This window comes from Pocillopora verrucosa, chromosome 11 (genome assembly GCF_036669915.1).
Source record: "Pocillopora verrucosa isolate sample1 chromosome 11, ASM3666991v2, whole genome shotgun sequence".
NCBI lineage: Eukaryota > Metazoa > Cnidaria > Anthozoa > Scleractinia > Pocilloporidae > Pocillopora > Pocillopora verrucosa.
In genome coordinates this window covers 14,824,158-14,851,488 of record NC_089322.1, presented here as the reverse complement: position 1 = coordinate 14,851,488, position 27,331 = coordinate 14,824,158, and the positions used below count along the sequence as shown (strand labels likewise).

General features: G+C 38.1%; 1 protein-coding gene and 1 long non-coding RNA gene across 2 annotated transcripts; both read left to right on the top strand.

The window, feature by feature from the left end:
• The first annotated feature begins 16,286 nt into the window (after positions 1 to 16,286).
• LOC136277049 (uncharacterized) lies at positions 16,287 to 18,559 on the top strand. The gene is made up of 4 exons (XR_010715756.1): positions 16,287 to 16,411; positions 16,831 to 16,926; positions 17,726 to 17,785; positions 18,515 to 18,559. It is a non-coding gene; the product is annotated as an uncharacterized lncRNA (long non-coding RNA).
• A 945-nt stretch (positions 18,560 to 19,504) lies between these two features.
• Positions 19,505 to 26,261, top strand: LOC131794586 (uncharacterized). The gene is made up of 5 exons (XM_059112109.2): positions 19,505 to 19,577; positions 19,955 to 20,023; positions 21,026 to 21,094; positions 21,741 to 21,809; positions 22,239 to 26,261. Exons 4-5 carry the CDS (start codon positions 21,794 to 21,796, stop codon positions 25,229 to 25,231), a joined length of 3,009 nt encoding a protein of 1,002 aa, XP_058968092.2. The 5' UTR covers positions 19,505 to 19,577; positions 19,955 to 20,023; positions 21,026 to 21,094; positions 21,741 to 21,793; the 3' UTR covers positions 25,232 to 26,261.
• Positions 26,262 to 27,331: the final 1,070 nt, after the last annotated feature.

The following is a 27,331-nucleotide window of genomic DNA, read 5'->3' as shown; positions in this document are numbered from 1 at the left end:
GGCTCGTCATTTTCGATTTCCTCGGCAATTCCCTTCTCTAAACACCACTTTTTCCAAACCGACACCCAAAAAGCAGTGCTTTTTACAGTGTTTTCGTTGTTTTAGCTGTTTTTCAGCTGCTGTGGCAAAAGGAAGCCTACTTAAAACGCCGGCCATTGTTTCGCTCGCAAATTTTCAAATTTTGTTGCGACATCCAAGGCTCGCATTTGATTGGCTATCTGTGAGTTTAGGGGTAAGTTTCTAAAGAAACTGTGGTGCTGCGTCGGTGGGAGAGTATAGCAGGTAATTTAGTGTTAACAACTGGGTTGAAAACGTAAATTAGCCACCGTAAAAGGTAAAAAAGCTGACGTTTCGAGCGTTAGCCCTTCGTCAGAGCGATTAGAGGAATTGTGGGTTGTGTGTGGATTTATATGTAGAAAGTTTGAAAGTTTAAATCTATCATTCTTAAAAATTTTTAAATTACTCCAAAGCGATTCAGAGACTGGCACTATCTTTTCGCAACCCCCACTTATTTCATTCAAACGTGACAAAAACATAGGCAACTTTTTAGTCAGGAGTTCATTTCAAACCAATCACCAATCTGGAATTTTTAAATGCGCTCGCTCACGATGCAAAACTTGTCCTTTCAATCATAACGTAGAGAAAATATCGGGACCCAAAAGATCCATTAAGATCATTGATCACTTTACGTGTACCTCCGCCAATGTTATTTACTGCATAACTTGCACTTATCGCAATAAGTTATACATCGGCGAAACAGGAAGACGACTGGGTGACCGATTCCGAGAACACCTTCGCGATATGGAAAGAAATGACAAGGACGCATCCAAACCAGTCGCTAGACACTTTAATCTTCCTAATCATTCTAAACATTATATGGCAGTTTGCGGCCTTTCCTTACATCTAGGCAGTTCGGAAAGCCGTAAAACACTAGAACAAAAATTTATATTCCAAATCGGCACCCTAAATCCCCACGGAATCAACGAGCGCTTTTCATTCAACTAATTTATTCCTGTTTTCTCGTCACCATATTCCCACCAATGGCATAGCTCCACTTTCTACATCTAAATCCACACACAACCCACAATTCCTCTAATCGCTCTGACGAAGGGCTAATGCTCGAAACGTCAGCTTTTTTACCTTTTACGGTGGCTAATTTACGTTTTCAACCCAGTTGTTAACACTAAATTACCTGCTATCTGTGAGTTTCTTTGATTATTGACCAATCAGAATGTCTGATTTGTTTCTTTCTTTGCACTGAATTAACCCTCTTCTGCACTGAATTACCTGAAAACTGCATTTATCTTAACCAATCAGAACTGAGTAACTTTTCCATGTATATTATTAATCACTTTATAAATTGTAGTGTGTGATGTTGACGTTTATTGCGAGACCTAATCGCTTTTTCAAAGTACTTGCAAAAGAAAGAATAGTTTTAAGAGAACTTCGTTTGCAAGGAATTGATTTGATCCCAAACTTTGAGTTCACCTCTTCAATTCCTCTAAATAGACTATCAACGCCTGCCGTTGGCTTAAAGTTGCAAGTGCGATTTCAATATCTCTTTTCTAAACGTTAACTGATTTTCATTTTGGTTTTCTTTTAGACAAAGCAAGCAAAATAATTCAAATAATTCAGCCAAAGCAGTTAATGAAGACTATGTAAGATTACTCCGTGTGTGCAATTCGTTCCCAGAGCTCACTGTTTCTCTCAGCCGACGGAACCTGAAAACTCTTAAAGTACAAACAGTGGTAACCAAGCTCCCTCGACTTGAAGCCTCTCCGTAGCTATTTTTGCCTTGAAGCTGCCGCGATAGAAACTTTTTAAATTTCCTTTACTATCATTTGTGTCGTTGCACTTTAGATAACAAATTTCCAAATATTTACGGGCGTGACCACGTTTTAATTGATGCAAGTTGGATATTTGTGAAATTTGAGCATTTATTTTGGCGCCCATTATCTTTTTCATAAATAAAAAATCTCGATGATATTATTTGATCAACCTCGTTCCCAGGGTTCTTTCTTCTCCTCCCTCTAAAGAAGAGTACTTTCTTGAGGGAGATTGGGGAAGAATCCTGAGAACGAGGTTGTTATTTGACGTGTTGCGCGCGTGACGTCACTGAAAACGTAAATAATGGTTTTTCTGTATTTGATGGCTTCTGCAAATGGCGTCTTACCTAAGATGGATAATATTACTTAAGTTTTTACTGTTAAATGGTGCTAGATATTCCGCTGCAGCCCAGGAACCGGACGAGACAGAGACCTGTAAGTTGAAAGTGATTCCTCAGGAATATAATTCATCCAGTTTATAATTCTCATTGAGATTGTTTTAATAATTCTACATAAAAGTACGCGACATGAAGGGCGAAATTTCTGCAACTTGCAACGACAGCAAAGTCCAGCAGTTATGGGTCAAATTGAGTTTAAAAAAATATTTCTTTTGAGCAGGCAGAATAGGAAAGATGGTTAATTTATTTTTAGCGGGGTAAGTTTTGAATAAACTGTATTGCTGCGTCGGTGAGGGGTAATACGTGATAATTTGGTTTAATCAACTGAGTTAATGACGATGGAATTGCCACCTTAAAGAGTTTCCAAAGCTGAAGTTTTGAGCTCTGACGAGGGGCTAACGCTCGAAAAGCCAGCTTTACAAACCTTTTACAGTGGCCAATTTACATTATGGTGGTAAAAGCGATATTTTTTAGCTTGGTTCTGAAAGGAAGAGAGGTAAGGAGTTTTTCTTGTCCTGTCCCGAGCATAGAACAACAAAGGAAATCTCATCTGCCAGGAAAAATCTATTCCTAACTGACAGCATAAAAGCACGCCTCTGACTCATTAGGGACTTTTAGCAGTTAGGACGGCAACGCCAAGGAAGACGTCGATTTGAAAATGAATATATACTATAAGTTGGAATTTAGCGGCTGACTGGATGTGTTCACCATCTCTTACGGCGCTGCAAGTTAAACTCAGCATAACGTATGAGAATGGCGTTGAGTTCCAATCGGAAACTTAGTTAATTTGCCGTTGGGGTTTCCTTTCTTGGACCACGCAAATTTTGATGATTTCATGTTGCTATTTTGCAGAAGACGGCTAGGAAATGTATACAGTTTTAAAACGCACTTGCTAAGCTATTGTTCTGCTCAGTACATCTTTTGTTTTGCCTCGTCCTCGTTGCCGTCGCCGTCGCGGTTTGCAAAAGGTTCCCATTACAACGTTCCCCACGCGCGGAAGTTTGTTGCTGTATGGACTTAAATTTGGTAATTAACTTAGTCGATCTGTCTCTGTATAGGGAGAGGAAGCAATAGACTTGTTGTTACGGAGGATGTGAACCCTTTTGCAAAAAAGCAAGAACTCAGATGGGTGCCTGGGTTGATGTGTGGATGGACCCCATACGGTCTGTGTTTCTCTCCGGAAGCGAGAGGTGACATCCACTATAATTTCATAATTCCATTTAAATCCCTCACTCTGGACGTATACTGTGATCAACCTGCTGACCCAGCCATGTTTGGTATCAATTCCGTGGTATTGACGGAGTTTAAGCAGAAACAAGGTTATTTGTGGGAGGGTCGTGTGAGATCTTACTCGAATGCATGGAACAGTAAAAGACAGACTGCGCTGCCCTACAGAATCCAAGTTAGAACATTTTATCATGACCTGAAAAAGCAAATAACGGAATGGTTTAGTCCCAGTCAAGTGAGGCTGAAAGGTAATATGCAAAGTAATTGAAAAAAAAAGGTTAGACTATCACCTGGTTATATTTCTCACTGAGTAAAAAATAGATGAAGAAAATTTTTGTCAGAAATCTTTTACCTTTTCAACTGCTAGCTGCCTATTATGCCGGTAGTCTCATCGAACATCTTAATAGCGCTTTCGGGGACCTCTCTCCCATCTTGACATCACTCCTATCAGGACAAACAGGTCTTGCAAGTTATTGCAAGAAAATAGTGACTATTTTCTTTGGGGAGTCCGACGGGTATTTCTTAATGTGGCGAAAAACGTACCGTCGAAATCAGTTCAAATAAGCCTATGTTTACCCTGTTACAGTGAGAGTATGACGTGAGAATTTTCCCTCGCGGCACTCAGATCATCCCTCACTTAACATTGTGACAAATAAACAAACTGAAAAGTGTCAAATACATCTTTTCGCATCACTTTGTCCTTAGAGCGGTTTTCGCTTAAGTGACGTAAAATCAAAACCATTCAAAGACTCAAGGGAAAAACAACCAACTGCCTAAAGCGCAGGAAAACGCGGGCAACCAAGTTGTGATCGGTGTTAGTTTTACATCTGATTGGTTAAAAAAGTGGTGCGAGTTTTCTGAACCAATCACAGGGCGAAGTAATGAAAACCAAAGCAATATCGGCTTACGCGCGAGACTCAATCGAAAAATCGCTCTATTATACATATGAGGGTGTTATGACAGTTACCTAGTTCTGTTGGGAAAACGTTTGCGACAATTTAATCAATTCATATGGACTCCGTGGCCAGCCTTCTATGGCTAGAAAGTTATGTCTTCAAGATTATGAAAACTCCATATTTATATTCATCGGTTTTATTGAAGAGTTTTATTGACACTTTAGGGGCCCACAATGCTTGCAGATATTTAAAAACGGACTGCAAAGCATCAGAAAGATGTGTACCAAGATGGGTCTCTGGTCATGTATGGCCTGGACAGTACAAATGTGTTTGCAAATCAAAAGGTTTTAAAGAGATTCGTGGTCAAGGATGTTTTGGTAAGATGTATTTGTCTTATTTCGCCGGACATTCCTTCGAGGGAACCAAAAATAAAATCATGCCCCGCAAAAACTGGGTTTTACGATACAATTGCAATCTCTAGAGCAGATAGAGCGATGTAAGGGACTTAGAAAAAACCCTTGAAGGTAACAACAGTGAGGACGCAACGAGACAAAGAATGAGACGAAAACAGATTTCTAACAGAAAACTTGAATGGCTTAGACGAAATTTTCTAAAATGCCTACAAAACGAGATTGATGTCTCTTAATAAAACGGAACAGAATTTCGATTTTAAGCACGTTCCGATGAAAAGAAAATAGTAAGCACTGTATGAAACCTAAAACCTTTTATATTTGAGCCTTATAATGTGCTGAGTACTTGTAAATAATTAGTTTTTCAGCTTTTAAATTTCCTCTTTCAGATGTGGACGAGTGTCAAAATTCTCCGTGTGGAGCGTTGGCTGCTTGTGTCAATACTTTTGGAAGTTACAAATGCAATTGCAAAAATGGTTTTGAAGGGAAGGATTGTAAAACTGGTAGGCCGACGTACAAATCATAATTTCTTATTAATTCTGCAAGCTTTATTTGACAAACATACTGATCCTATTAATAAGCCATACAACTGAGTTGCCTCTCTGAGAAGAACAGGCAATTACCTCTATAACACACGCAAAGCATGAAAAAAATTGTTCCATGAAACCTTCTGATTTAGAGATGATCATCCAAAATTCTTCGCCTTTTCAAGTTTCAGGATCGATGAAAAAAGTTAAGGAAGTGTACTACAACATACATTTCTTATTTTACATTTTAAACCTTTGACCCCGAAGAGTGACAGACATCAAATTTCTCCTTACTTGATTCACCCCTGAATCACACATTTAGGTCACAAGAATAAAGGAAATGATCACAAACTCGAAAAGCTCTCGATCATTAGACAAATTCTCCTTTTTAGCACTTTAAGAAATGCATAGAGAACAGTATGGAGATTATGAATACTGATGTGTAAAGGTGTAAAGGTGTAAGAATTGATAAACAACTGCTTTTCTTTGCAATACTATTACAAAAATATACATGACGGCTAAGTAAAAGATATTCATTAGCTAGTCTGTTTTACATACAATTCTTTGAGCTTGTTCACAAGGAAATATATGGACCCTACAAGGGAGAACTGAGAGTGAGGTTATGGGAATCTGCCTTATGTTTTAGGGTGACTCGTTTTAGGCCAATGTGCCTTATTAATTTGGAGTTCTCTGTGCTAAATTCCTTTTCACATTTGACAGAATTTCACGAACATTCAAGTTTATAAACTTGAACAAGCTCAAAACAAACGAACAACGCACAGGCAAAGTGATAAACACAATTTCATGATCTTCGCAGTAGTGGACACTACTTAAGCAGTAGTGAAAATAAGGCTTATTAAAAATACTCCTTTCTGTGATACCGGTGCAGTGCTCTACCAACTGAACTAACAAGCCAACTGGGAGCTTGCTCTTATATTGGTTTCGTAATAAACACGTGAAGTGATGGAACTTCACTTCATTTAAACACAATGTCATTTAATAGCCTAAAGGATAGGAGACAGGTATGTAGGTCTTGTCTCATTTTGTTCACAGATGTGGATGAATGTAAGGAAAATCCCTGCCCAAAGAACAGAGCATGTGTAAACGAGCCGGGCAGTTTCCAGTGTATCTGTTTGAAAGGTTATGAAGGAGAGGACTGTTCAGGTGAATGAATCGTACCAAGTTATTCATATAATTTCAAGTGTAAAAAACTACCTCGTTCTCAGGGTGACAGAGAAGACCCTGGTTACTAAGTTGGCGCGAAAGGGGATTTTCTATTCTCAGAGTTAGCCTCACCAGAGAACCTAAACAGAAACCCCTGTAGGTAAATGCTACGGGTTCTACCCCATAATATCGAATTTATATATTTGTTAACCAAATAAATGTGTATGGAGGTGTGATTCTACTGAAATAAAAAATAATAACCTACAGCTGATATAAAATATAACCAAAAAAAATTAAGGAAAAAAAAACAACTTCTGTAGCGTATCCATGTCAATGGAACTTTTAATTGGAGAAGAAGAAACTCGAAAGCTGGCAGAAATAAACGTAGTTGAAGATATCGAAAAACTACCCTGTTGAAATTAAATAAATGATAACAACTCGCAAATGAAACAATGCATATTCATGAGAGAATAAGTATCTGCAGCTAGGTGATACTTGCTCAGCTTCTCTCAAAAACGCAAATGGAACGCATTAGTGTACACAAGCACAGTGGATAGCGTTGACGCGCGCGTTCTGACTGGCTGCTCAAACTCAAACTGCGAATATCCTTTGCAATTCACCTCAGAGCAACTCGCGCGGGATTTGCGTCCATAAATATAGTAATCAGTACAGAAATTAAAATAAATGGGTAAAATCATCCTTATTGTGCTATATTATCTCTCTGTTTTAGTATATACTACCAGTGCCAGTGGGTAGTAGCGGCTATCTATCTCGCCGCTCCACGGCTCGGTAAATATTTATCGCTAACCACCTCTACTTCGGTGAATAGCTTTTAAATAGAAGTTATTTCGCAGTTAGTTAAAAGAGTTGAATAAATAATTTATGAAGAATCTAGTTACTAAACCCCTTTATTTGGTAATACACAAAGTTTCCTTTCGTGAAATGAAGCTTTTCTTTGTAGAAACTAATTAGACAAGTAGATAATGACAGTAACTTTTGCTCATTTTCACGGTAACAAAATGTTTCTTCCCCCAGCAGAAGAAGCAGCGGAAAGCCCCAGAGGAAGACCTCCAGTTATTAGAGACTACAACAATAAAAGAATTGCAATTCCTCAAAAAAGGCCCATAAAAGCGATCAGGAAACCAATCCACTCACATGATGCTCGTTCCACGGAACGGGCAGGTTTGGCCACGGTAATATTGCTGTTCCATAGCCTAGGAATATATCTATACTGGTTAGTATCTTGTTGTCACTTGCCATAAACTAACTGTATTCAAAGATTAGTAAAGTGTGCATTTGATTCTTCGGCTTTCAAATCGTTAAAAAAGTTTCTAAATAATTGAGCACTTTTTGATTAGAGACGTTCGGAAATACGTCAACTCTGCATTTAAATCGTGGCGGGAAAATGCCGCTGATTTTAAATTTTAAAAGTTGGATGTTGTACTTAAGATCTGTAAGAGAATTATTTGATGGGAATATTTATACATACTCATTACAGGCGGGAAAAGAAAAAGAAAGCTGACATAAAGGAGGCAGAAACAGAAGTAAAAAGTCAATCAGACGTAGGAAATGTGGAAAACAAAGGAAGAATTTCATCTATCCAAGACGTGGAAGTGGAATTTAAAGGATTAAGTGGTCAAGGTACGAGTGTGAGCGAAGATATTTCAAACAATCAAGAAGAGAAGACAAATGCTAAAGATTTTCAAGCTTGTCAACAACTGCTTGATAATGAAACAGTGTCCAAGGCTTCTGACAATCAAAACCTATTAAACCTGGTGAAGGATAATACAGACAGTCGAGATGGGGTGGACAGTGAAACTTCACCTCGCCACGAAGAGCAGGCGAAATGATCCTAGACAGCCAATCTTTGGAAGAAATGGACGAAATAAATCAAAACTTGCAGAAAAGGGAACATAATCTGAAGAGCTAAGAAATGGAAAACGCGGAGATTAATTCTTTAAACACTCGTGAAGTGACGAACACTGAAGCTACTTCAACTAATGAAGAAGTAGAGACTGGCACAAAACTTGTTCAAGACAATAAAAAAGATGATAATGATGAAGAAGTGATTTCAAATGTTTCAGAGGACAATAAAGTCACCTCAGGGAATGAAGAGAACGCAGAATAAAAACGAGATTCCAAAAACAAACACAACCGGCAAAATCATAAGATTTGAACCACTGGTCACGAAGCACAGCTAACAAGTGTAAAGCTTATCGTTCTCATCGATCATGAAACCTTGAGCAATAGACTGTTCATTAAAAATCTGAAAAAAATACCTTTGCATGCGTTTTCCATGTAAGGGGAATAATATTTTCTCCTATTTGTTCAAATTAAATTGGTCTTTTCTTCTTCACAAAATGTGTTCATAAGAGAAGTTTAGAAGACAGTGTGGAAAATATGCACCGTGATGCTGCGGTGTAGAGCAAAGAAATCACAACACATTACAACAAGAGGGATTATCAGGGCCCAAAAATTATCCTCTCTGCAATGGTGAAGACCCTATCTTTGGAAAAGAAAGAGAGGCAACGCAAAAAGTGCAGGTCGTGGGTAGGGTCAGATTAATTATGCCGGCATTATTTTGGGTATAATGTTATAGTCAGAACATCGAGCATAATGCTGGCAAAATGACTAAACTTCTAAAATTAAATTCCCTTGATGTTACGGTTCAACAAGAGCCTGAGTGCTGTCAACAGTGAGGCTGCCCGATTACACTTAAAATTTAACCTGCCGCTGGTAGGAGAAGGGGGGGGGGGAGAGGGAGGTTTAGAGACTCTTGAAAAGCTATTATTTTGAGTTATAGAATTGAACAGCAATGGGTCACGCTCTAAAACATAATCCTCAAATTTTCAAGCATAGTTTATTTGATCCATGCTATTAGAGGGAAAATCCGCATTATGGACGAAACGAGGATTGAGAAGGCGGAGAGGAAATTTTCAACAACAGCATAAGAGGCGCCTGTGGTTTCTGCTACTATCGCCAGGAAAGAGCATTGCATATGAACATCAATCTCCACGTGCCGTTAAACATAATGTTAAAGTTTTCTCATTTTTTTTCTTTTTATTGCAATATTAATCACAAAAGTTTTCTCAACATCTTCTCCTTTAACAAATTTCATTAACCAAGGACTGGTCATGATTTTTCGCCGGGAGGGCTTTCACTTTCATTGGCCGAAAATATTCCCGCTTCAAACTTTATAAGAGGCGACTGATCCCCCCTCCTTTTCCACTGAAACCCGTGTAATCCCTCCCCCTCTCCCCTCGACGCCAGGCGATAAATACTGACTGGTTACTGACGGAGTCAAACAAACGAATAATTCATTCTCAGGCCCCTGGCCGGGCTCAACGGTCACAGAGAGTAAAACTAAGCGCGGTAATCGTAGCGGAGTGAAAAAGTGAGGGACACTTGGGTCGGGTTGGGTTCGCTCGACCAAGATCGATACCTCCCCCTAGAGCAGGTTAGACAGTCACAAGAAATGCTTCTGCACGAATGTGCAATAGTTCACTCAAATGATAAAAAAATGAATTCATTGTTGGGGTCTGATTTAATGATTAATTATGTGTGTCAGCAATTGAAGGAACAGCGTCGGTTTCTCGACGCCAGTCTGCAAGGTCCATTAAGCCTTAAAGAACTTCCTGACGTACAAAGAACGGTTTATACGTTGCAAATTTTACACAGGGATTCAAAGCTATAATTAAAGCCCGCGAAAAGAAACTGAAATGCAACCTTTGATTTTTGCATACTACTGGTAAATCTGTAAACTTTGGAATAAAAAAAAACTGAAATTTCATTGAAATAAACACAAAAGTTGTAAAAAGAAGTTGATCAATTTACGTTGCACCTGGTTAAGCTTATAAAAATTAACATCAGAGTGAGTAAATAATACTTAAGTCAATATTGGCTTGTCTCTCTCGCCACAAGGCTAAAATATTGGTGGGCAGAAGTATCTTAGCATGAAAGACAATCAAACAGAACTTTCTTCGCTTTCAAAATTTGAAAGCATCATTTTTTTTTCCTTAAAGAAAAACTGAAAGTGTTTTTATTTTGACTAATGAAGTTTAGAAATATAACTGTGCTTTTGCGTTAGAAAGCAACACACTTGTGGTTTTTGGTCATAACTTTATTCAAACAGCTAAATCTTAAAATAAACTCACAATTTCTCACAAAATTTACAAGTTTACTGACTTGCCTACTCAGATAAAAGACTGACAAAAAAAAAAAAAAAACAGCTAACTTTACAAGTCATGCAACAAGTGTTACAAGTTATGCTACACTAGGCGTAATGCCAATGCCAATTATGGATGGCATTAATTTGCAGACCTAATATATTTTTGGCAAAAGATTTGGAAGTTTTATCCTGCAAATCAGAGACGTAAAACTGCGTTATTTCAGCTGCATAAAAAGGTTTTAAAACGACTGAAAGCATTTGGTCTGAAGTAGAGTGATATATTCATGACTTCCTGAAGTATTCTGTTTGTTGACAGCCTCGCAAATAATTGTTTTTTTTTAAGGACTCAGTTATTGTCTACTGCTATTGTATTCTTTACAAACTCTCTTCTTGCAACACTAAACAAAGGCTCTTTTAAAAAAACTCACTTAAACGTATCTGAAATGAATATCATTTCTCTGCGCCAAGTCGTATAGTGTCTGAAAATAATAATGCTATGTTACTTTTTAAAGTGTTACATTTCCTGATGACAACTGTTAATCGGTGTTAATAGCTATGCTGATCATGCCAAAAAGTGTCTCTGAGTTATAATTAAGTATTCCATCACGACACCACCAAAGGGATTCATTTTTTATGAGACAATTTGTTAGTTCCGAAAGTTGAAGTCCTTTGTTGGACTATTTTTGCTTCAATAAACTTGCCCATTCATTTCTGAATGACCTCTAAGTAATGTCAGAAGGAAAGAACTGCTTGTCAGCATCGTCCATTGGAAAGACATGCTCCTAAGTTAGCTCCTTAGCCATGTTACCTGAGTTAAAATATTTCCGAAAAAAAGAAACCCTAGCAGCGGGATATCATTTTGAGTTTCATTTTTGTAGAACTCTGTCGCCAAATGAAGCTTTTTGGTGACTGAGCAATGGAGGGTAAACATTACGTGATCTCATGCATCGAGACAGGCATGATCATTACGCACGATATTCAGGAACTCAGCATTAAATCGTGTAAAAATGCCACAGAGTAAAACAGCTCTATTTTTAGAGAAAAACACTGCTAATCGGTGCGCAGAAGTGTCTTCGTAGAAAAGATTGACGAGCAGAACTTTCTTTCTATCAACAATTGACAACCAACACTTTTTTCGTGTAAACAATTGATTTGACGCTAGGAAGCAACACGTCCATTGTTGTGTGTCATAAATCGTGTAAAATTAAATCTTGATTAAATCTTGAAAGAAACTCGCAACTTCTGAAATAAAATTTGCAATCTTACTGCCTACTCGGATAATATACTGACAAAAAACAATGCTCTTAACAACTTGTCATGCCACAAGTGTTACAAGTTATGCTACATTAGGCGTATTGCCAATAATAGTCGATTATGGATACTATTAACTTGAAAACCTAAAATTCTTAGGCAAAAGATAGTAATTTTGGAGTCATCTTGGTACTTTTATCCTGCAAATCAGAAGCATAAGACTGCGTTATTTCAGCTGAATAATGCGGTTTAAAACGACTTAAACACTTGGTCTGAAGTAATGCGGTTTTATTCAATTACTTCCCGAAGTACTCTGTGTGTTGTTAGCCCCCGCATAGAATTGTTTTGTTTTTTGTTTTTTGTTTTTAACTCAGTTATTGTAAACTGCTATTGTAATCAAACTCTCTTCTTGTAACACTGAACAAAAGCTCTTCAGAAAAATCACTTAAACGTATATTTAGCGAATATCATTTTTCTGTACCAAAGTCGTATATTGTCTGAAAATAATGATGGTATGTTGCTTTTGAAAACTGTTAGATTTCCCGATGCCAGTTGTTAATCGATATTAAAGCTATGCTGATCATGCCAAATGGGGCCTCTAAGTTATAATTTAGTATTCCATTAAGACACCCACAAAGGAATTCATTTTATATGTAACAGTTCGTTAGCTCCGGAGGTTGATGTCCTTTTTTGTATTATTTTTGCTTCAGTAAGCTTGCCCATTCATTTCTGAATGACTTCTAGGTATTATCAGAAAGAAACAAGTGCTTGTTGGCATCAGGCTTCTGAGTTAGCTTCTTAGCCATATTAGCTGAGTTAAAATTATTTCCGCGCAAAAAAAGCCTTGTACATGAACAGCGTTTTGAGTTTCATTTCTTGAGAGCTTTGCTAATACGAAACTCATTCCAGTCATACTTTCTGGTCACCGGGCAACGAAGGGTAGCGGCACGTGATCTCATAATCACTGCGTACGATAGTCAGGAATTACTACATCACGTTAAATTACCAAAGAGCAAAACAGCTATATATTGAAGAAAAAACATTAATAGTTGGTAAGAAAAAGTTTCTGTGTAGGATAGATAGGCGATTAGAACTTTATTCGTACTGACGATTGACAACAATCAACAATCGCAGGGAACGTTTCTACTTTTCGGCTTAACATAGGAAAGCAACACGCCTATCATGATGGCTTTGCGTCATAAATCGTTTAAAATCAACCCATATGAGAAAAGGCTAGAATCTTTGAAAGAAACCCAAAATTCCCTGAATAATATTTTCGATCTGAATGATTTGAGTGCTCAGATAAAACACTGAAGAGAGCAACATACTTTGCAAATCATTCAAAAAGTATTTTGATGTTATGCTACGCTGGGCGTAAGGTCTATAATAGCGAAATACGGATGGCAGACCTGAAATATTTCAGCCAAAAGATGACAAGGTTTGAATAATCTTTACACTTCGATTTTGATCCTGCAAATTAGAGGTGTAAACTGCGTTATTTCAGCTGCATAAGGGTGTCTGAAATAATTTTAAAGGAGTTTGGGCTAAAGTAGAGTGTTTTATCTAATTACTTCCTGAAGTGTTCTGTTTTTTGACAGCCCCCACAAATAGTGGTTTCTTTTGTTTTTTGTTTTTTTAATCAATTATTGTAAACTGTTATTGTGCCCTTTTTCAACTCCTCTCCTTCCAACACTGAACAAAGGCGCGTTTTTATCCAAAAAAAAAACTTAAGCGTATCTGAAACAAATATCATTGTTCTGTGATAAAGTCGCATACTGTTTGGAAATAATGATGCTATGTTGCTTTTGAAAACTGTTAGATTTCCAGATGCCAATTATTAATCGACATTAAAGCTATGCTGATCTTGTAAATAGCGTCTCCAAGTTATAACGTAGTATTCCATTGGGACACCGACAAAGAAATTCATTATTTATGTGACAGTTCGTTAGCTCCGGAGGTTGATGTCTTTTTTGTACTATTTTTGCTTCAATAAACTTGCCCATTCATTTCGGAATGACCTCTAAGTAATGTCAGAAAGAAAGAAGAGCTTGTCCGCACCCTCCATGCAAAAGACAGGCTCATAAATTAACTCCTTAGCGATGTTACCTGAGTTAAAATTGTTTCCGCAAAAAAAAATAAAAATAAAAGACTTGTATGTGAACATCATTTTGAGTTTCATTTCTGCAGAGCTCTGCTAATACCAAATTCATTCCAGCGATGCTTTCTATTCACTGAGCAGTAGGGGGTAACAGAATGTGATTTCATAATCATTTTGTTTACGTGATTTAGTAATTTCTGACTAATTGGTTGTCAATTGTTAACTGAGGGAAAGTTCTGCTCCTCTATCTTTCCCACGAAGACACTTCTGCTCACCGATTATTAGTGTTTTTCTCTCAAAATAGAGCTGTTTTGCTCTGTGGCATTTTTATGCGATTTTTTACTGAGTTCCTGACTATCTTGCGTAATGACCATGCATGTTCCCACATTGTTACCTTCCACTGTTCAGTGAACAAAAAGCATCATTTGGCAACAAAGCTCTACAGAAATGAAACTCAAAATGCTGTTACATGAACAAGGTCTTTTCTTTATAGAAACAAGCTGTAATTCAGCTGACATGGCTAAGAAGCTAGCTTACGTGCCTCTATTTTGAATGGATAATGCTGACAAGCTCTTGTCTCTTTCTGACATTACTCAGATGTCATTCAGAAATGAATAGGCAAGCTTATTGAAGCAAAAATAGTACAAAAAAGGACATCAACTTCCGGAGCTAGCAAACCGTCACAGAATAATGATATTTGTTTCATATACGCTTAAGTTTTTTGTTGGATAAAAACGCGCCTTTGTCAGTGTTGCCAGGAGAGGAGTTTAAACAAAGGGCACACTGAAATAACGCAGTTTACACTTCTAATGTGCAGAATCAAAGATTATTTAAAACTTTTCATCTTTTGCCTAAAATATTTCAGGTCTGCCATCCTTATCTCGCTATTATAGGCCTTACGCCTAGCGTAGCACAAAATCAAAATACTTTTTGCATGAATGCAGAATGTGTTGCTTTTTTCAGCTTTTTCTCTGAGAACTCAAATCAGTGAGCTCGAAAATGTTATGCAGGAAATTGCGGGTTTCTTCTATAGATTCTCGCCGTTTCTTATATGGGTTGATTTTAAACGATTTATGACGCAAAACCATGGGCGCATTTCTCATGTAAAGCCAAAGTTATAATTTTTCACTTCAGTGGTCAAAGTAGAAACGCTCTCTGCGATAGCTTACGCGAAAAAAATTGATGCTTGTAAATCGTCAGTACGAAGAAAGTTCTAATCACCTATCTATTCTACGGAGACACATTTTGCTTAACCACTTTTAATGTATTTTTCCCCAGTATATAGCTGTTTTGCTCTGTGGTAATTTAACGCCATGTAGTAATTCCTGACAGACGTGCAATATCCTTACGAGTTATGCTACACCAAGCGTGTTGCCAATTAAAGTCGATTATCGATAGTATTAACTTGAAAACCTAGAAAACTTCCTATGTAGAAGATAGTAAGTTTGTAGTCATTTGGGTACTTGGCTTTTATACTGCAAATCGGAAGCGTAAAACTGCGTTACTTCAGCTGCATAATTAAAAGGGTCTAAAACGACTAAAAACATTTGGTTTGAATTACATTGTTTTATTCAAGTACTTCCTGCAGCGTTCTGTTTGTTTATAGCCCCCGCAAATGATTTCATTTTTTCATGAGTCAATTATTGTCTACGTTATTGTACTCTTTATAAACTCAGCTCTTGCAACACTGAACAAAGGCGCTATTTATCACAAAAAATCACTTAAGCGTATATGAAACGAAATATCGACAATAATAATGCTGTTACTTTTTGAAAACCATCAGACTTCTTAATGCTATCAGTTAATCGACGTAGACAGGTGTATTAGTACCTTAGTCCTGCCAAGTAGTGCCTCTACATTACAATTTACACCTCTTTATTACTCGGTTATGATACAGACAAATGGATACATTTTAATGAGACGCTTCGTTAACTCGTTAATTATTTTTGCTTCAACAAGCTTGCCTATTCATTTTTTGAATGACCTCTGAGTAATGTCAGAAAGAAAGAAAGAGGTGCTTGTTTGCATCGTCCATTCAAAAGAGAGCTCCTTAGCCATGTTAGCTGATTTAAATTTTTACTGCAAAAACCCCTTAGACATGAACAAAATTTTGAGTATAACTCTAGAAAGCTATGTTGATAGGATACTCACGGAAATTAATGCTTTCTGGTAACTCTGCAATGAAGGATGACAGTACGTGACATGAAAATCGTGATATTGTATACGATAGCCTGGGAAAAAAAACACTTAATAAAGCTTTTGTGTTTATTTCGCCTCAAGCGGTCTTTCACGATGGAACCCCATTGACAAACTATTTTTAATGCACCTCAAATCCCATAAAAAGGTTGTTAAGTTTCTTTCTTGACCATAAGTTGCTCAGCTTTGTTTGAGCTACTTCGGAGAATTCGAGAGACTTCCATAGTCTTGTGACGAGTCGGTTGTGCAAGTAAGTTTACTCATTTTTCTGTACGGTGCATTCTCCCTTTTTTCTAATGAGATAGGAAGAGCTGAAGCAGATTTTTTGAAATGAGGTAATTTAACAAAGAGATCGTTTTTTCTGGGCGAAAATAACTGCTCTTAAAATGCACAACAGCTGGAATCGCACTAACATTCAAGGCACGCCTTTTGCTTCGTGGATCTTTATTCAAAGCCTGTACCAACCTAAGATTCTCTAAATGGACTCTTTTGCACAATAGTCGGTCTTGAGAGAAAAAAAAATATTCCAAGCTTTTTGACTTACAACTTGGGGAGGGGTGAGTGGATACTATCACGCCCACCTTTATCATTTTCAACGCTACCACAACTAGAATCTCTTATCCAGACGAGATTGCGCAAGTACAACGGCATCTTCTTGTTTTCTTCTAGATATCCAAGACAGTCAAACAGAGAAATCAATGCAGATCTCTGTAGTTTTTGTCTTTGCCTTCGTGGCTGTGTGTGTTCTTGAATGCTGTGTTTCAGGTACGAAATTAATCATTTTTATGTATAATAAGCTGGATGAATTCGCATCTTGATTGGTTCTCGGTGACTTATGTTCTATGGCGTCACCATGTAAAAAAATTTTGCTTTTTTATTCTTTATAAAACAAATAAATAATATGTTGCCGAGGGTCTGTTCAGTTATAGATAACAGGAGACTTCGAAATAAGGCAAAAAAATTCAGTGGCACACTTGGCTGCGCCTCGTATCCCATTCTTTTGTTCTTACTCCATTTGACGTCATCTGCGGTCGGCAATTAAACAAACCTATGGCAGCCAGGAATCTATTTGTTCAATTTATTCATAAGCGTATTTTCAAACGGTCTGGTTATCTTGGTTTGAAAGGGGACGAAGGGAGCTCAATAACATCTATTAACTGCTTTTATTTGAATTAAGAGTGAACGTTACTGGTCTTTTTGTTTTCGCATGAGGTCTGGAACAAACTGTGTGTGACTCTAGGGTTGAAAAATCTTCGGAAAATGTTCAGAGCTATTGTTCGAAAAAGTTTCCTAAACTTGTTAGACTTTCCGACAGTCACAACCCTCGAGAAACTCATCTCAGAACTCAACCAAAATGAGCGCAACGACGCAAACTAAATCCCCCTCCCTGCTTCCCCCACCCCATCTCCCCAGGCGATAAATAATGATTTGTTCCTAAAAGAATGAATTCTTTACAGGAGTTAGAGCTTGGTTTGGGGTCTAGTTTTTATCAATAAATCTTATCCAAATGTTTTAGCTCATGACGGGGTTCATCTTATTTATTTTGTTCTTACATTGTTTCCAGCCGCACACTTCAAGCCTAAGATAGATCCAAGAGATGCTGACCACAACAGACGATTTATACGTAAGTTATATTTTAAAATTTTTTTCACTCGTGTTCGTTTTCATGTTCCTCGTTTAAGCCCAAAGGTTGCCACTGGAATTCATTGCAGATTATCTGGCGTGACAAAGATCAGATTGCTAGGTTTGAGAAGCTCTAACTATGACACTCGAAATTCACATTCCCTTAATATGAATAATATCTCGCCTCCTAGATAAAAAAAAAAACAAAAATTAATGCAATTGAAGCCTCTTACAGTAATTTCCCACAAAGTTTCGAAATGAATGCTTGTAGATTGAAATTATAATTGTTCTGAAACACAAACTTGAATAAAGCGCAGTTTGCAATTTTGTTTCAAGTCCCTGATTAGTGTAGAGCTGAAATTATTGAAAGGATATATTCTCTCTTCAGCTGGCTAAACATGGGAAAGATGATTTCAATATTTTTGTTCTTGTTGAGCACATACACTATCCTTTAAAAAGATATAAAGGTTACGGTGAATTCTTTTAGCCGTTTACTCGCCTGTTAAGGTTTTTTTTCTAATATTTATTTCACTCGCTTAACAAAAGGCTATGAGGCATAATACGCATACAAAATTAAAACTGTTCCATTGGTAACAATCTCCTGCCTTATGTCGATGAAAAGAAATCTTTCGTTTTTCTTTTGTTGAGAATTCCTCGGTCTTCCTATTGCAAAACATTGCTTGTAATTCTATCTACAAGTTGATTAAAAGTTATTTTTCTTCGTTTTTAGTTGGCGCAGACCCAAGAGAGGAGGACTACATCAAAGAACATGAGGGTAAGTTAACTTGATCTCATTGGTGATCACATGGGGGAGGGGGGACGGGGAGGTCACAGCCTCCCTCCTTCGGTACAATGTTGTCCCGCCTCTCGACTCCCAACCTTCATTGTCTTCATTGAATTTCTCCCATCGTCAGGTTAATAAAAAGGATCTGAGACCTGAGTTTCACTTGCAAGCTAAGGCAAAACGTATCTCTCTTGAACATTCTCTGGCCATGCATTTTTTTAAGGGGGGAGGGGGAGGGAAGATAATTTGCTCAAGATAAATATTATTACCGACCAGCTTTTTTTTTGTTTTTTTTTTTCATTAAGTTTTCGCGAACCTGTTTATCACTTCTGACATCTCACTATAGAGATGAAAGTAGGTTCACTCAAATCACTTAATCTCCTTGGTGATCATGTAAGACCAAGAGATCACAAATTGTTTGCAATTTCTTGATAGGACCATACACAGTAAATTATTTATCGATATTCGAAAAAACTAGTTTTAGATTATCTCTTCTCTGAGGCTCATCATTGAATCTCAATTTTTAACTGGAATGGCTGCAATCTCAACCAAGATACACAAATATACAACAAGAATGAAGGATGACTTAAGCTTGACCCTAATAAGGCCATAGTGCATGTGGAACTCATCTTAAAGCTTAATTACTTCAGGACCAGTTCTTAGTATTTTTTTTTACAAGCTTGGATGAGTTACTCAGTAGTATGCACTAAGATTTATGGTTAGGTAGTCCGTTAAAAATGCTTGCAACGTTAAAACTCAGTAATTTCTCCGAAATATTGTCAAAAACATGGTATAGCCATATGCTTCTTTGTTGCGAATATCTGTAGATTTAAGAAAAAAAGATATAGCAATTTAGTGGCAACTTGATCTCCAAAGAAACTTGTAAGGAAGTTTTGGAAGAAACTCATAGGCCTTTATTTTTTCCGTGCAGATTTCGCGCGTGAGCCTGGGAAAGATGACTACGAGGATGAAAAGTATGGAGTAGTGAAAGACATCGAGGAACCATTTGGTAAGTCTACCTCCAAATAGAGAAAGCTTGGGGCGACAGCGGGCGCGCATAGGCTTATGGGATAATCATGAATGCGGAGCTATAAATCAGAAGGTCGCCTAAGGTGGCATAAATGCGCACGCGCCACTCTAGATTCAGGTTGTATCTCTTTCCTTAAGTGGTTAATTAGTTGTGTTTTGCAAGCATCCAGGACTACATAGATCACAGGATACAGTTGCTTACTCCTAAATTTCTTTTGCCTTTACTTTTCTATACTTTGAAAGGAAGTAATTTAGCATTGCTTTCGTTGCTTGTGATGGTCCGGCTGTTTGTTATCATTTATGTCATTCTACTGAATCTTTTGGTCAGATACATTTGAATTTTCTTTTTCTCCTCAGACATACCCTTAGAAGATTTCAAAAATTCAAGGGAATCTCCCAAGCATAATTTCCAAATTTCCGACAAAGGTAAGTTGATTATCAAGCCAGACATTTCGTACACAAAAAATATCAAAGATCCTGAAGCGGGCGCGAAAATCGTCTCTCACGAGTTGAAGTTAGAAAATATTGACAACAAAAGATGCTCTGTGAGATAATTGACGTCAGCGCATGAGTCCAGGAATTTAGGTGATGTCAGGAGTTCTCTTCTTATATGTTATCATAAGATTGGTACATGCAAACATTTTCCCTTAAAACGCTCTTTTTCGGGCAAGAGCTCTCGCACAATTTTTTCAATAAAATAATCCTTGTTTCAGACATCCTGTATGCAAGTTGCTGAGTAGGGAAATAACACAAAATGGAGAATACGCATTTTGTTTACCATTACGCCTGAGCGTTTGTTTTCCTTTTTTAAACTTTCGATATTTGGGCATCACGTTTTTTTTTTCTTTTCAAGTCGAAGAAAATCATGGCCCAAAGCATCAACTGTTGATACGAAATACCCAAGTCACCCCTATCAGTGCTCGGATGCTCCTGTAATTTGGTTTTGTGGCCTAAGGACCGAGTAACACTAAGAAAAGTATCACATTAGCTCCATTTAAACTCGTTCAGGAGTGATTTAGGTTAAGAAGAATGACTACTTCTACTAAAACGAGAGGCAAAAGTCTTGGCACACTCGACTTTTTGTCGAATTTTTTTATCCATATATGTATCTCCCTCTCTTCCCCCATTTCCCTTTTGCCTGAGGTTACAAAATAGGACTTTTAAGTAACGTATTGGAGATGAACTATAAGATTTCTTTTTATCATATAGAGTGGAGGGTTGTCGACCACTTTAGTAAGGGAAAGCGTGCCAACTATTTTTGCCACTTGTTGTAGGTATTGGATTTTTCAATGCGAATCTAGCTGGTAAATTGCCCCATCATCATCTAGTTCGAAGTCTTTTTTATTTTTATCTTTTCTCCTACTTGACTGTGTATGAATTCCATCTTCTTTATTGAAGATCCTCACACATAATTAACTCTCTCCTCAGACGAAACCAAGGAAGCTTTCGAGAACTCAAGAGTATTTCCCGATTTGGATTCTCAGACTCCTAAAGAAAGTGAGTAGATTCCTTAGCAGAAAATCTACTTGTCAAAGACTAACCACCGACCTTAACTGTCTCAGGGATAATAGAATACGTACGAAATGAAAGATGACTCCTAAATAGACACGGTTGTGTAAAACAGAAGTCACGAACGCTGCCTTTTTTCCCACACTCAAAAGTTTCGCAAAGGACTCTTCGTGACGAAAGATTAGAACAATTTGGACATGAGTTGGTGGATTGAGTTTTCCCAATTCAGCACCACTCAAACCGTTCTGGCTGAAATAGTCGCAGCGTTTTAAGCCAGGTTATAAGCTGTTTGACATGGCTCATCAAACAAGTCACTCGAAAATAGTTTGTGCCAAGTAGCACGCCAAGAAGAACCAACCAGCCAAACTAAGTGAAATTGCATGATGCCAGTTGGTTGCGACTTTAAACTGACACAAAGTCATAGGTCCCCTTAACTTCCAAATGTTTGAACTTCCTCTTTTTCCACTTACTCGTACTCCTCATCTGTCCAAAAATAGATGGGAGGTATGACTCAATATATCCCTATTACTTACCGAGTATTCATTGAGGTACAGCTAACAGTTATAGCTTTCTGCCACCACTTCGATACTTCAAAGTCAACTCTATTTTTTTGCAATTTATTCTTTCTATTTAGACGGGCTGAACGAGTTACGAAGCAAGCCAGGGAATCCTCACGAGGACCATTTCATGCCTCTTGAGCCAGGTAAAGTGACATTTTTACCTTCCTCACACATTTCCTGTTCCCTATCCCCAACTTTTGACATCGCATGTGTAGATTTGAAAGAAGAGCGCTTTATATTCTCCAAATCTGGAGTGTGAAAGTAGCATGATTTTCGGCACTCTGATAGCCCTGAAAGACAGGATGTAAGCCATGACCGAGAGGCTGTAGGTTCATTCCTTGTTGGAAACTTTCGAGGATGGAAACACAGAGGCCCGGCGTAAAACTTGCAGTTTGGATGCATGCGTAACAATGAACATGCAATTTGATGATTTGAAAAATATGTTTCTAGTTAAGAGACTCGCTTAAGCAAACATCGAGCAAAAGGCCCAATCAGTTTTTTGGCGAGTAGTTTGAAACCAAACATCTAAGTGATTGCTCGTTTGACATCGCAACAAAATTTATTTTTCATAGGATACATCACTTTTGTAAAGGTCGTGGCATTGATGGGTAACCAACCGCTCTATGACTCGGAAGGTCTATTTCCTAAAGGGAATCTACTACTAAAGATCGTTCTGAGTAATGGCAAAGTATATCAAGCGGAGCTGAATGGAAGTAAATACCAAGGTCACCAACACGAAGAAGACTTAAACACCGGAAGTGATTTTAAGCCGCCACTCATCTGCACTCGTGAAGAAATAAGAAAAGTTCATCTCACGGCTCAAGGAAATAATAGATGGTACGTTGCTTCGATCGATACCTACACCGCGGGATCGCATAAAACCTTCACTAAGCTGACCAATGATCCAGGCTTCAGTATGTGGGTGGACGGCAATGAAGAACATCATTACCCATACCAAGCCAAAGAGCACCTCCTCACCTATGCTGTCGCAGGATCCTGTATCACGTACATACGCGTTGAGGCAAGGACGAAGGAAGGCATGAAAGGAGATGGTTCCTCAAAAATGGATAGAAAGAGCTACTTCATTATCCTTGTTCTAACGCAGGACCAAAATCTTCGGGCAGAACTTGTAGGATATGAGTTACGAAGCCAATCCTCTGTGCTAGAGCTGAACTTCGTTAGCCGATTTCAAACCAAAAGGTGCGTTCCGATATCCGAAATTAAGGAAGTACGCCTACAAACTCATCATCAAGGAAATGAAAATTGGTACATATCATCCATTCAAACTTCTGCTAAGACTGGTGAGGAGCAGTACATGGATTTGACAAGTGATCCACACCTTAACAAGTGGTTTAGAGAGAACGATTCGAAAGAAATCAAACTGAAATGGATACATCTAGAGACCCTTACCTGTGAATACGGAAACCCAACGTGCGAATGCATGGAACACGCAGAAATTTGTGAATTTAATCTTGAAATTGACGAAATTCAAACCTTCACCAGCTATCAAAAGTTATCAGAGGATGAACCTACAGGATTAGCTGTGCGCGGAACCGAGGGAGTGAGCTATTATTTCGATGAAAACGGAATACCTTTGCCACTGCAGTTTAATAGAATATGTTCAACATTTGACCCAGACGAATGCACTTATCCCCAGTATGTAGATGGTAAATCGTACCGTATGGTAATAGCGGTCAATGGACAAGTTCCTGCACCTACCTTAATAGTTTATGAAGGGCAAAAAGTTATTATTCATGTTCACAACAATCTCACCACTGAAGGTATTTCAATTCACTGGCATGGAATGCATCAGAGAGGAACACCTTGGATGGATGGTGTTGGCCTAGTCACTCAATGTCCGATAGGACCATCATCAAGCTTTTCATACGAGTACACTGCTAGTCCTTCTGGAACGTTTTGGTACCACTCCCACAGTGGTGCACAGAGAACAGATGGCTTCTATGGTGCACTTGTAGTGAAAGAAAACAAATCAAGGTTGAACGATATAAGAACAGAACTGAACGCTGAATTTCAAGATCGTCCAGATCAACACACCTTAACGCTTCTAGACTGGCAAGTGGAGGCATCTTTAGACCTGTTCACTCAGAACCAAGCAGGCTTGGGCTTTTATCCAGACAAGCCGCATGGCGAAGTACCTACTCCATCTGATCAACGGTATAATGGTACTCGTAGTTTTGACAATGGCGGGGCTGGACCTATCCCGTACTTCTCTGGAATCATAAATGGCAAAGGCAGACATGTCGATGTTCCATACAACAAAACCAGACTGAGTATATTCACTGTTAAGTGCGGAGAGTTATATCGCTTTCGGCTTGTAGGAGCCCAAGCGCTTTATTCCTACACCTTTTCCATTGATGGCCATAAACTGACTGTGGTCGGCACTGACGGCTATTGGATTGAACCCGAAAAAGAGGTTGATTTCATCATGATCCATCCCGGAGAGAGATACGACTTTCTACTCGATGCAAAAGAGGGAATAAAAGACTACTGGATTCGTGCTGAGACTATGGAGATTGATCAAAATGGCCAAGGGCCGCCTTACAAGTCACTAGGACATGTGGCTGAAGCTATTTTGCACTACAAACGGCGTGAAGATTCGCATGATCCAGATGTCAATGTGCCGTCGCATAGATATGAAGAAATCAAAAACAATTCTCCTCTCAGAGTGTGCACCCAGAAGAATCCATGCAAAGCAGTGAACTGCCCATTTAAAAACTTTCATTCTTCATACAACATTACCTGTACTAATGTAGACGAGCTGCGTTTACTTGAGCCAACTCCACCTGGGGAACTTCCAAATGCAAACCCTAACAGCCAATGCCGAAATTGCACACATTTCATCAATTTTAATTTTGAAGGTGAATCTCAAACTAGTTCAGTGAACGGGCGCAATTTTATACTTCCTTCCTTTCCACCCCAAACCCAGTATAACGATTTTCGAGAAAAAGACACGATCTGTAACCTAACGGCTGACTGCAATCCATCGACACTCGAGTGCTCATGTGTGCATGTGATAGACATTCCATACAACGAAACTGTTCAAATGGTGTTTTCATCAATTGGTGCTTCTCCTAGTGCTCATCCAATTCATCTCCATGGCCATACGTTTCATGTAGTTGCCGTTGGATATCCAGAGTATGACAATACTACTGGTTATGTTAAAAACCCCAACAGTGATATATCCTGCGCTGATGTTAGCTGCACTAAAGAAGGGTGTAACAACAAAAGTTGTACCAGACCAAGCTGGAAGACAGAGCCAATGAATTTTACCATCAATAGGCGCACGATAAGAAAGGACACAGTAATGGTCCCTGCTGGCGGCTACGTTGTCATCAATTTTCTTTCTGATAATCCAGGCCAGTGGTTTCTTCACTGTCACAAAGAATTGCACCAACTTGAGGGAATGGCACTAATTGTCAATGAGGCTTTAGAGGAGCAGCGCAAGCCACCCGACGGCCTGAACAAGTGTGGAGACGTTGAGTTGAGTTATGATGAGATCGGTTCAGGGGAAGAACCGACTGTCAATGAAGATTTCGAGAAGTAACGCAACTTGCAATTGAAAGCACCTGATGGCATGAGCAAGTGTGAAGACTCTGAGATAAGTCATAATAAAACTGAATCATAATTGCCGATCACGAAGCTAATGCTCGAAAAACTATTTGAAAAAGGATAGGTCCCGACATTCTTAGAAGCTATTAACCTCAACAAAACTATTACTTGAAAACATTCCGTAACAATGTGCGTGCTAAGATCCAGAATTAAGTATTTTACATTAGAGTGGGCCAAATCGAATACTCGGTAACAAGTGAGAAGTGCTTTTTGTATTCTTGGGCTTTACTAGATTGTTTCATAACTTCATAAATCAACAACTCAGTTATACGCGCATTTTTTGAGATTAAAACTAAGCATGTTAGACTAGTGTGAAACAAATGTGGGACTAGTACCAGACTAGACAAGTGTGACATAATTTGTAAGATGTTTTTTTTGTTTATATGGCCTTTGCCCAGTTATTACAACATTTTTTTATGAGTATTATATCACCGACGTGATTTTTTGTGGATCTTTTAAGATCCAGAATTAAGTATTTTACACTGGAGTGAGTCAATTTGAGTACCCAGTGACAGTAGAATTTGTTTGCACCTGTGAACTTTCTTGTAGTTTTTTTTTTTTTTTTTTTATCACCTCGTTACAGCGACGATTTCTATTACAGGAGGCTCGTAATGATTTAAGCGTCTGTAAAACTATAGCATATGCTGTATGATCAAAGACAAATCATTTAGAAAGGTTAAATTCAGAGATACTCCGACACTTAATCAGTCATCAAGTTTTAGTACAAATTAATTTTTTTTGAGTTTTCAACGATAGAAAACTTTTTTTAAGAAGGTCATATGCAACGTATGACGAACTGGGAAAATACTCACTGTAATAAATTTGTTTGATTCATTGATTTCAACTATTTGGGATGACGGAAGAAACAGAAACTTACTAATGGCCCCACCCTCCCCTTCCCTTCTCCTTTGGTCACACCCTCTCCTTCCCCCTCCCCCTCCTCCCATCATTATTCGGAGGTCCGGTGCAAAATTAAAAGGAAAAAAAAGATATTACTAGAAATCTGTTGCTTGATAAATTGACTCCACTGTTTACCTATACTCTTTTGTTAGGAGCGACGTAAGAAAGGCAGTCACTCACAACCCCACCCATACCCCCGCCGAAAAAGGGTGAAAATTAGATTTTAAGTTTACGTTTTCCTATTTTTTAAAACCAATGAATGGTTAACCCTTTAACTCCCAAGATCTCATTAGTAATTCTCCTTACTGTCTGCCATACAGTTCTTGTGATGTTAGTTTGGAGGATTTGGTATTGAATCAACTCATTATCCCCTAATTGATAACTCTATGTATTCTCGTCACTTGTCTGCTTGATATTGTATTGATATTGTAAGGAGAAATTCTGTCTTGGTCACTCATGGGAGTTGAAGGGTTAAAAAAAATCTAGGGAACGCCCGTGCGAATGGAAATACACTCTTGTATTCTCCTTGGAGTCATTTTGAAAATTTGTTTTCAAAAATCCTTATTTTCGTTTCCTTTATTCCCTCTCAGTTCTCAAGTGACCTCATGAACACAAAATCTTTTAGAAATACTCTTCTCTCTTAATAAAGAAATAAATTCATCCCCATTTCTCCCTCTTTCTTCGATAACGTGGAAAACTGGACTCGTCAAGCTTAATGTTGTCATAAACGACGGAAAGAATCAAAGTTATTTTACCACCAACTAAATAGAGTTTATTCCATGGAAAGTGCGCAAGAGCGATTTCTATTCACAAATTCAATTAATTGGTGTAATTAACGTACCTTTCTGCAGAACAAATAGACTGAAGAATAGTTTTATCATGTATAACGCGGCTATTTCCTAATAGCCTTATCATGTGTAACACGAATTTTAATATACATATATAGTATTTTTTAGCCTTTTTTTTTCATTTAGTTTTTTTATTCTTTTTGTATTTAGTATTAGGTAAATAATTGCATAGTCCGTACTCCAGCCTTTTGGCTGCCATGGATTTTAATAAAGCTATCTCTCTATCTATCCAAGTTGCGATGCAAAAAACGAATAAAGGGGGTAAGTTTCCAAAGAAAATGTGGTGC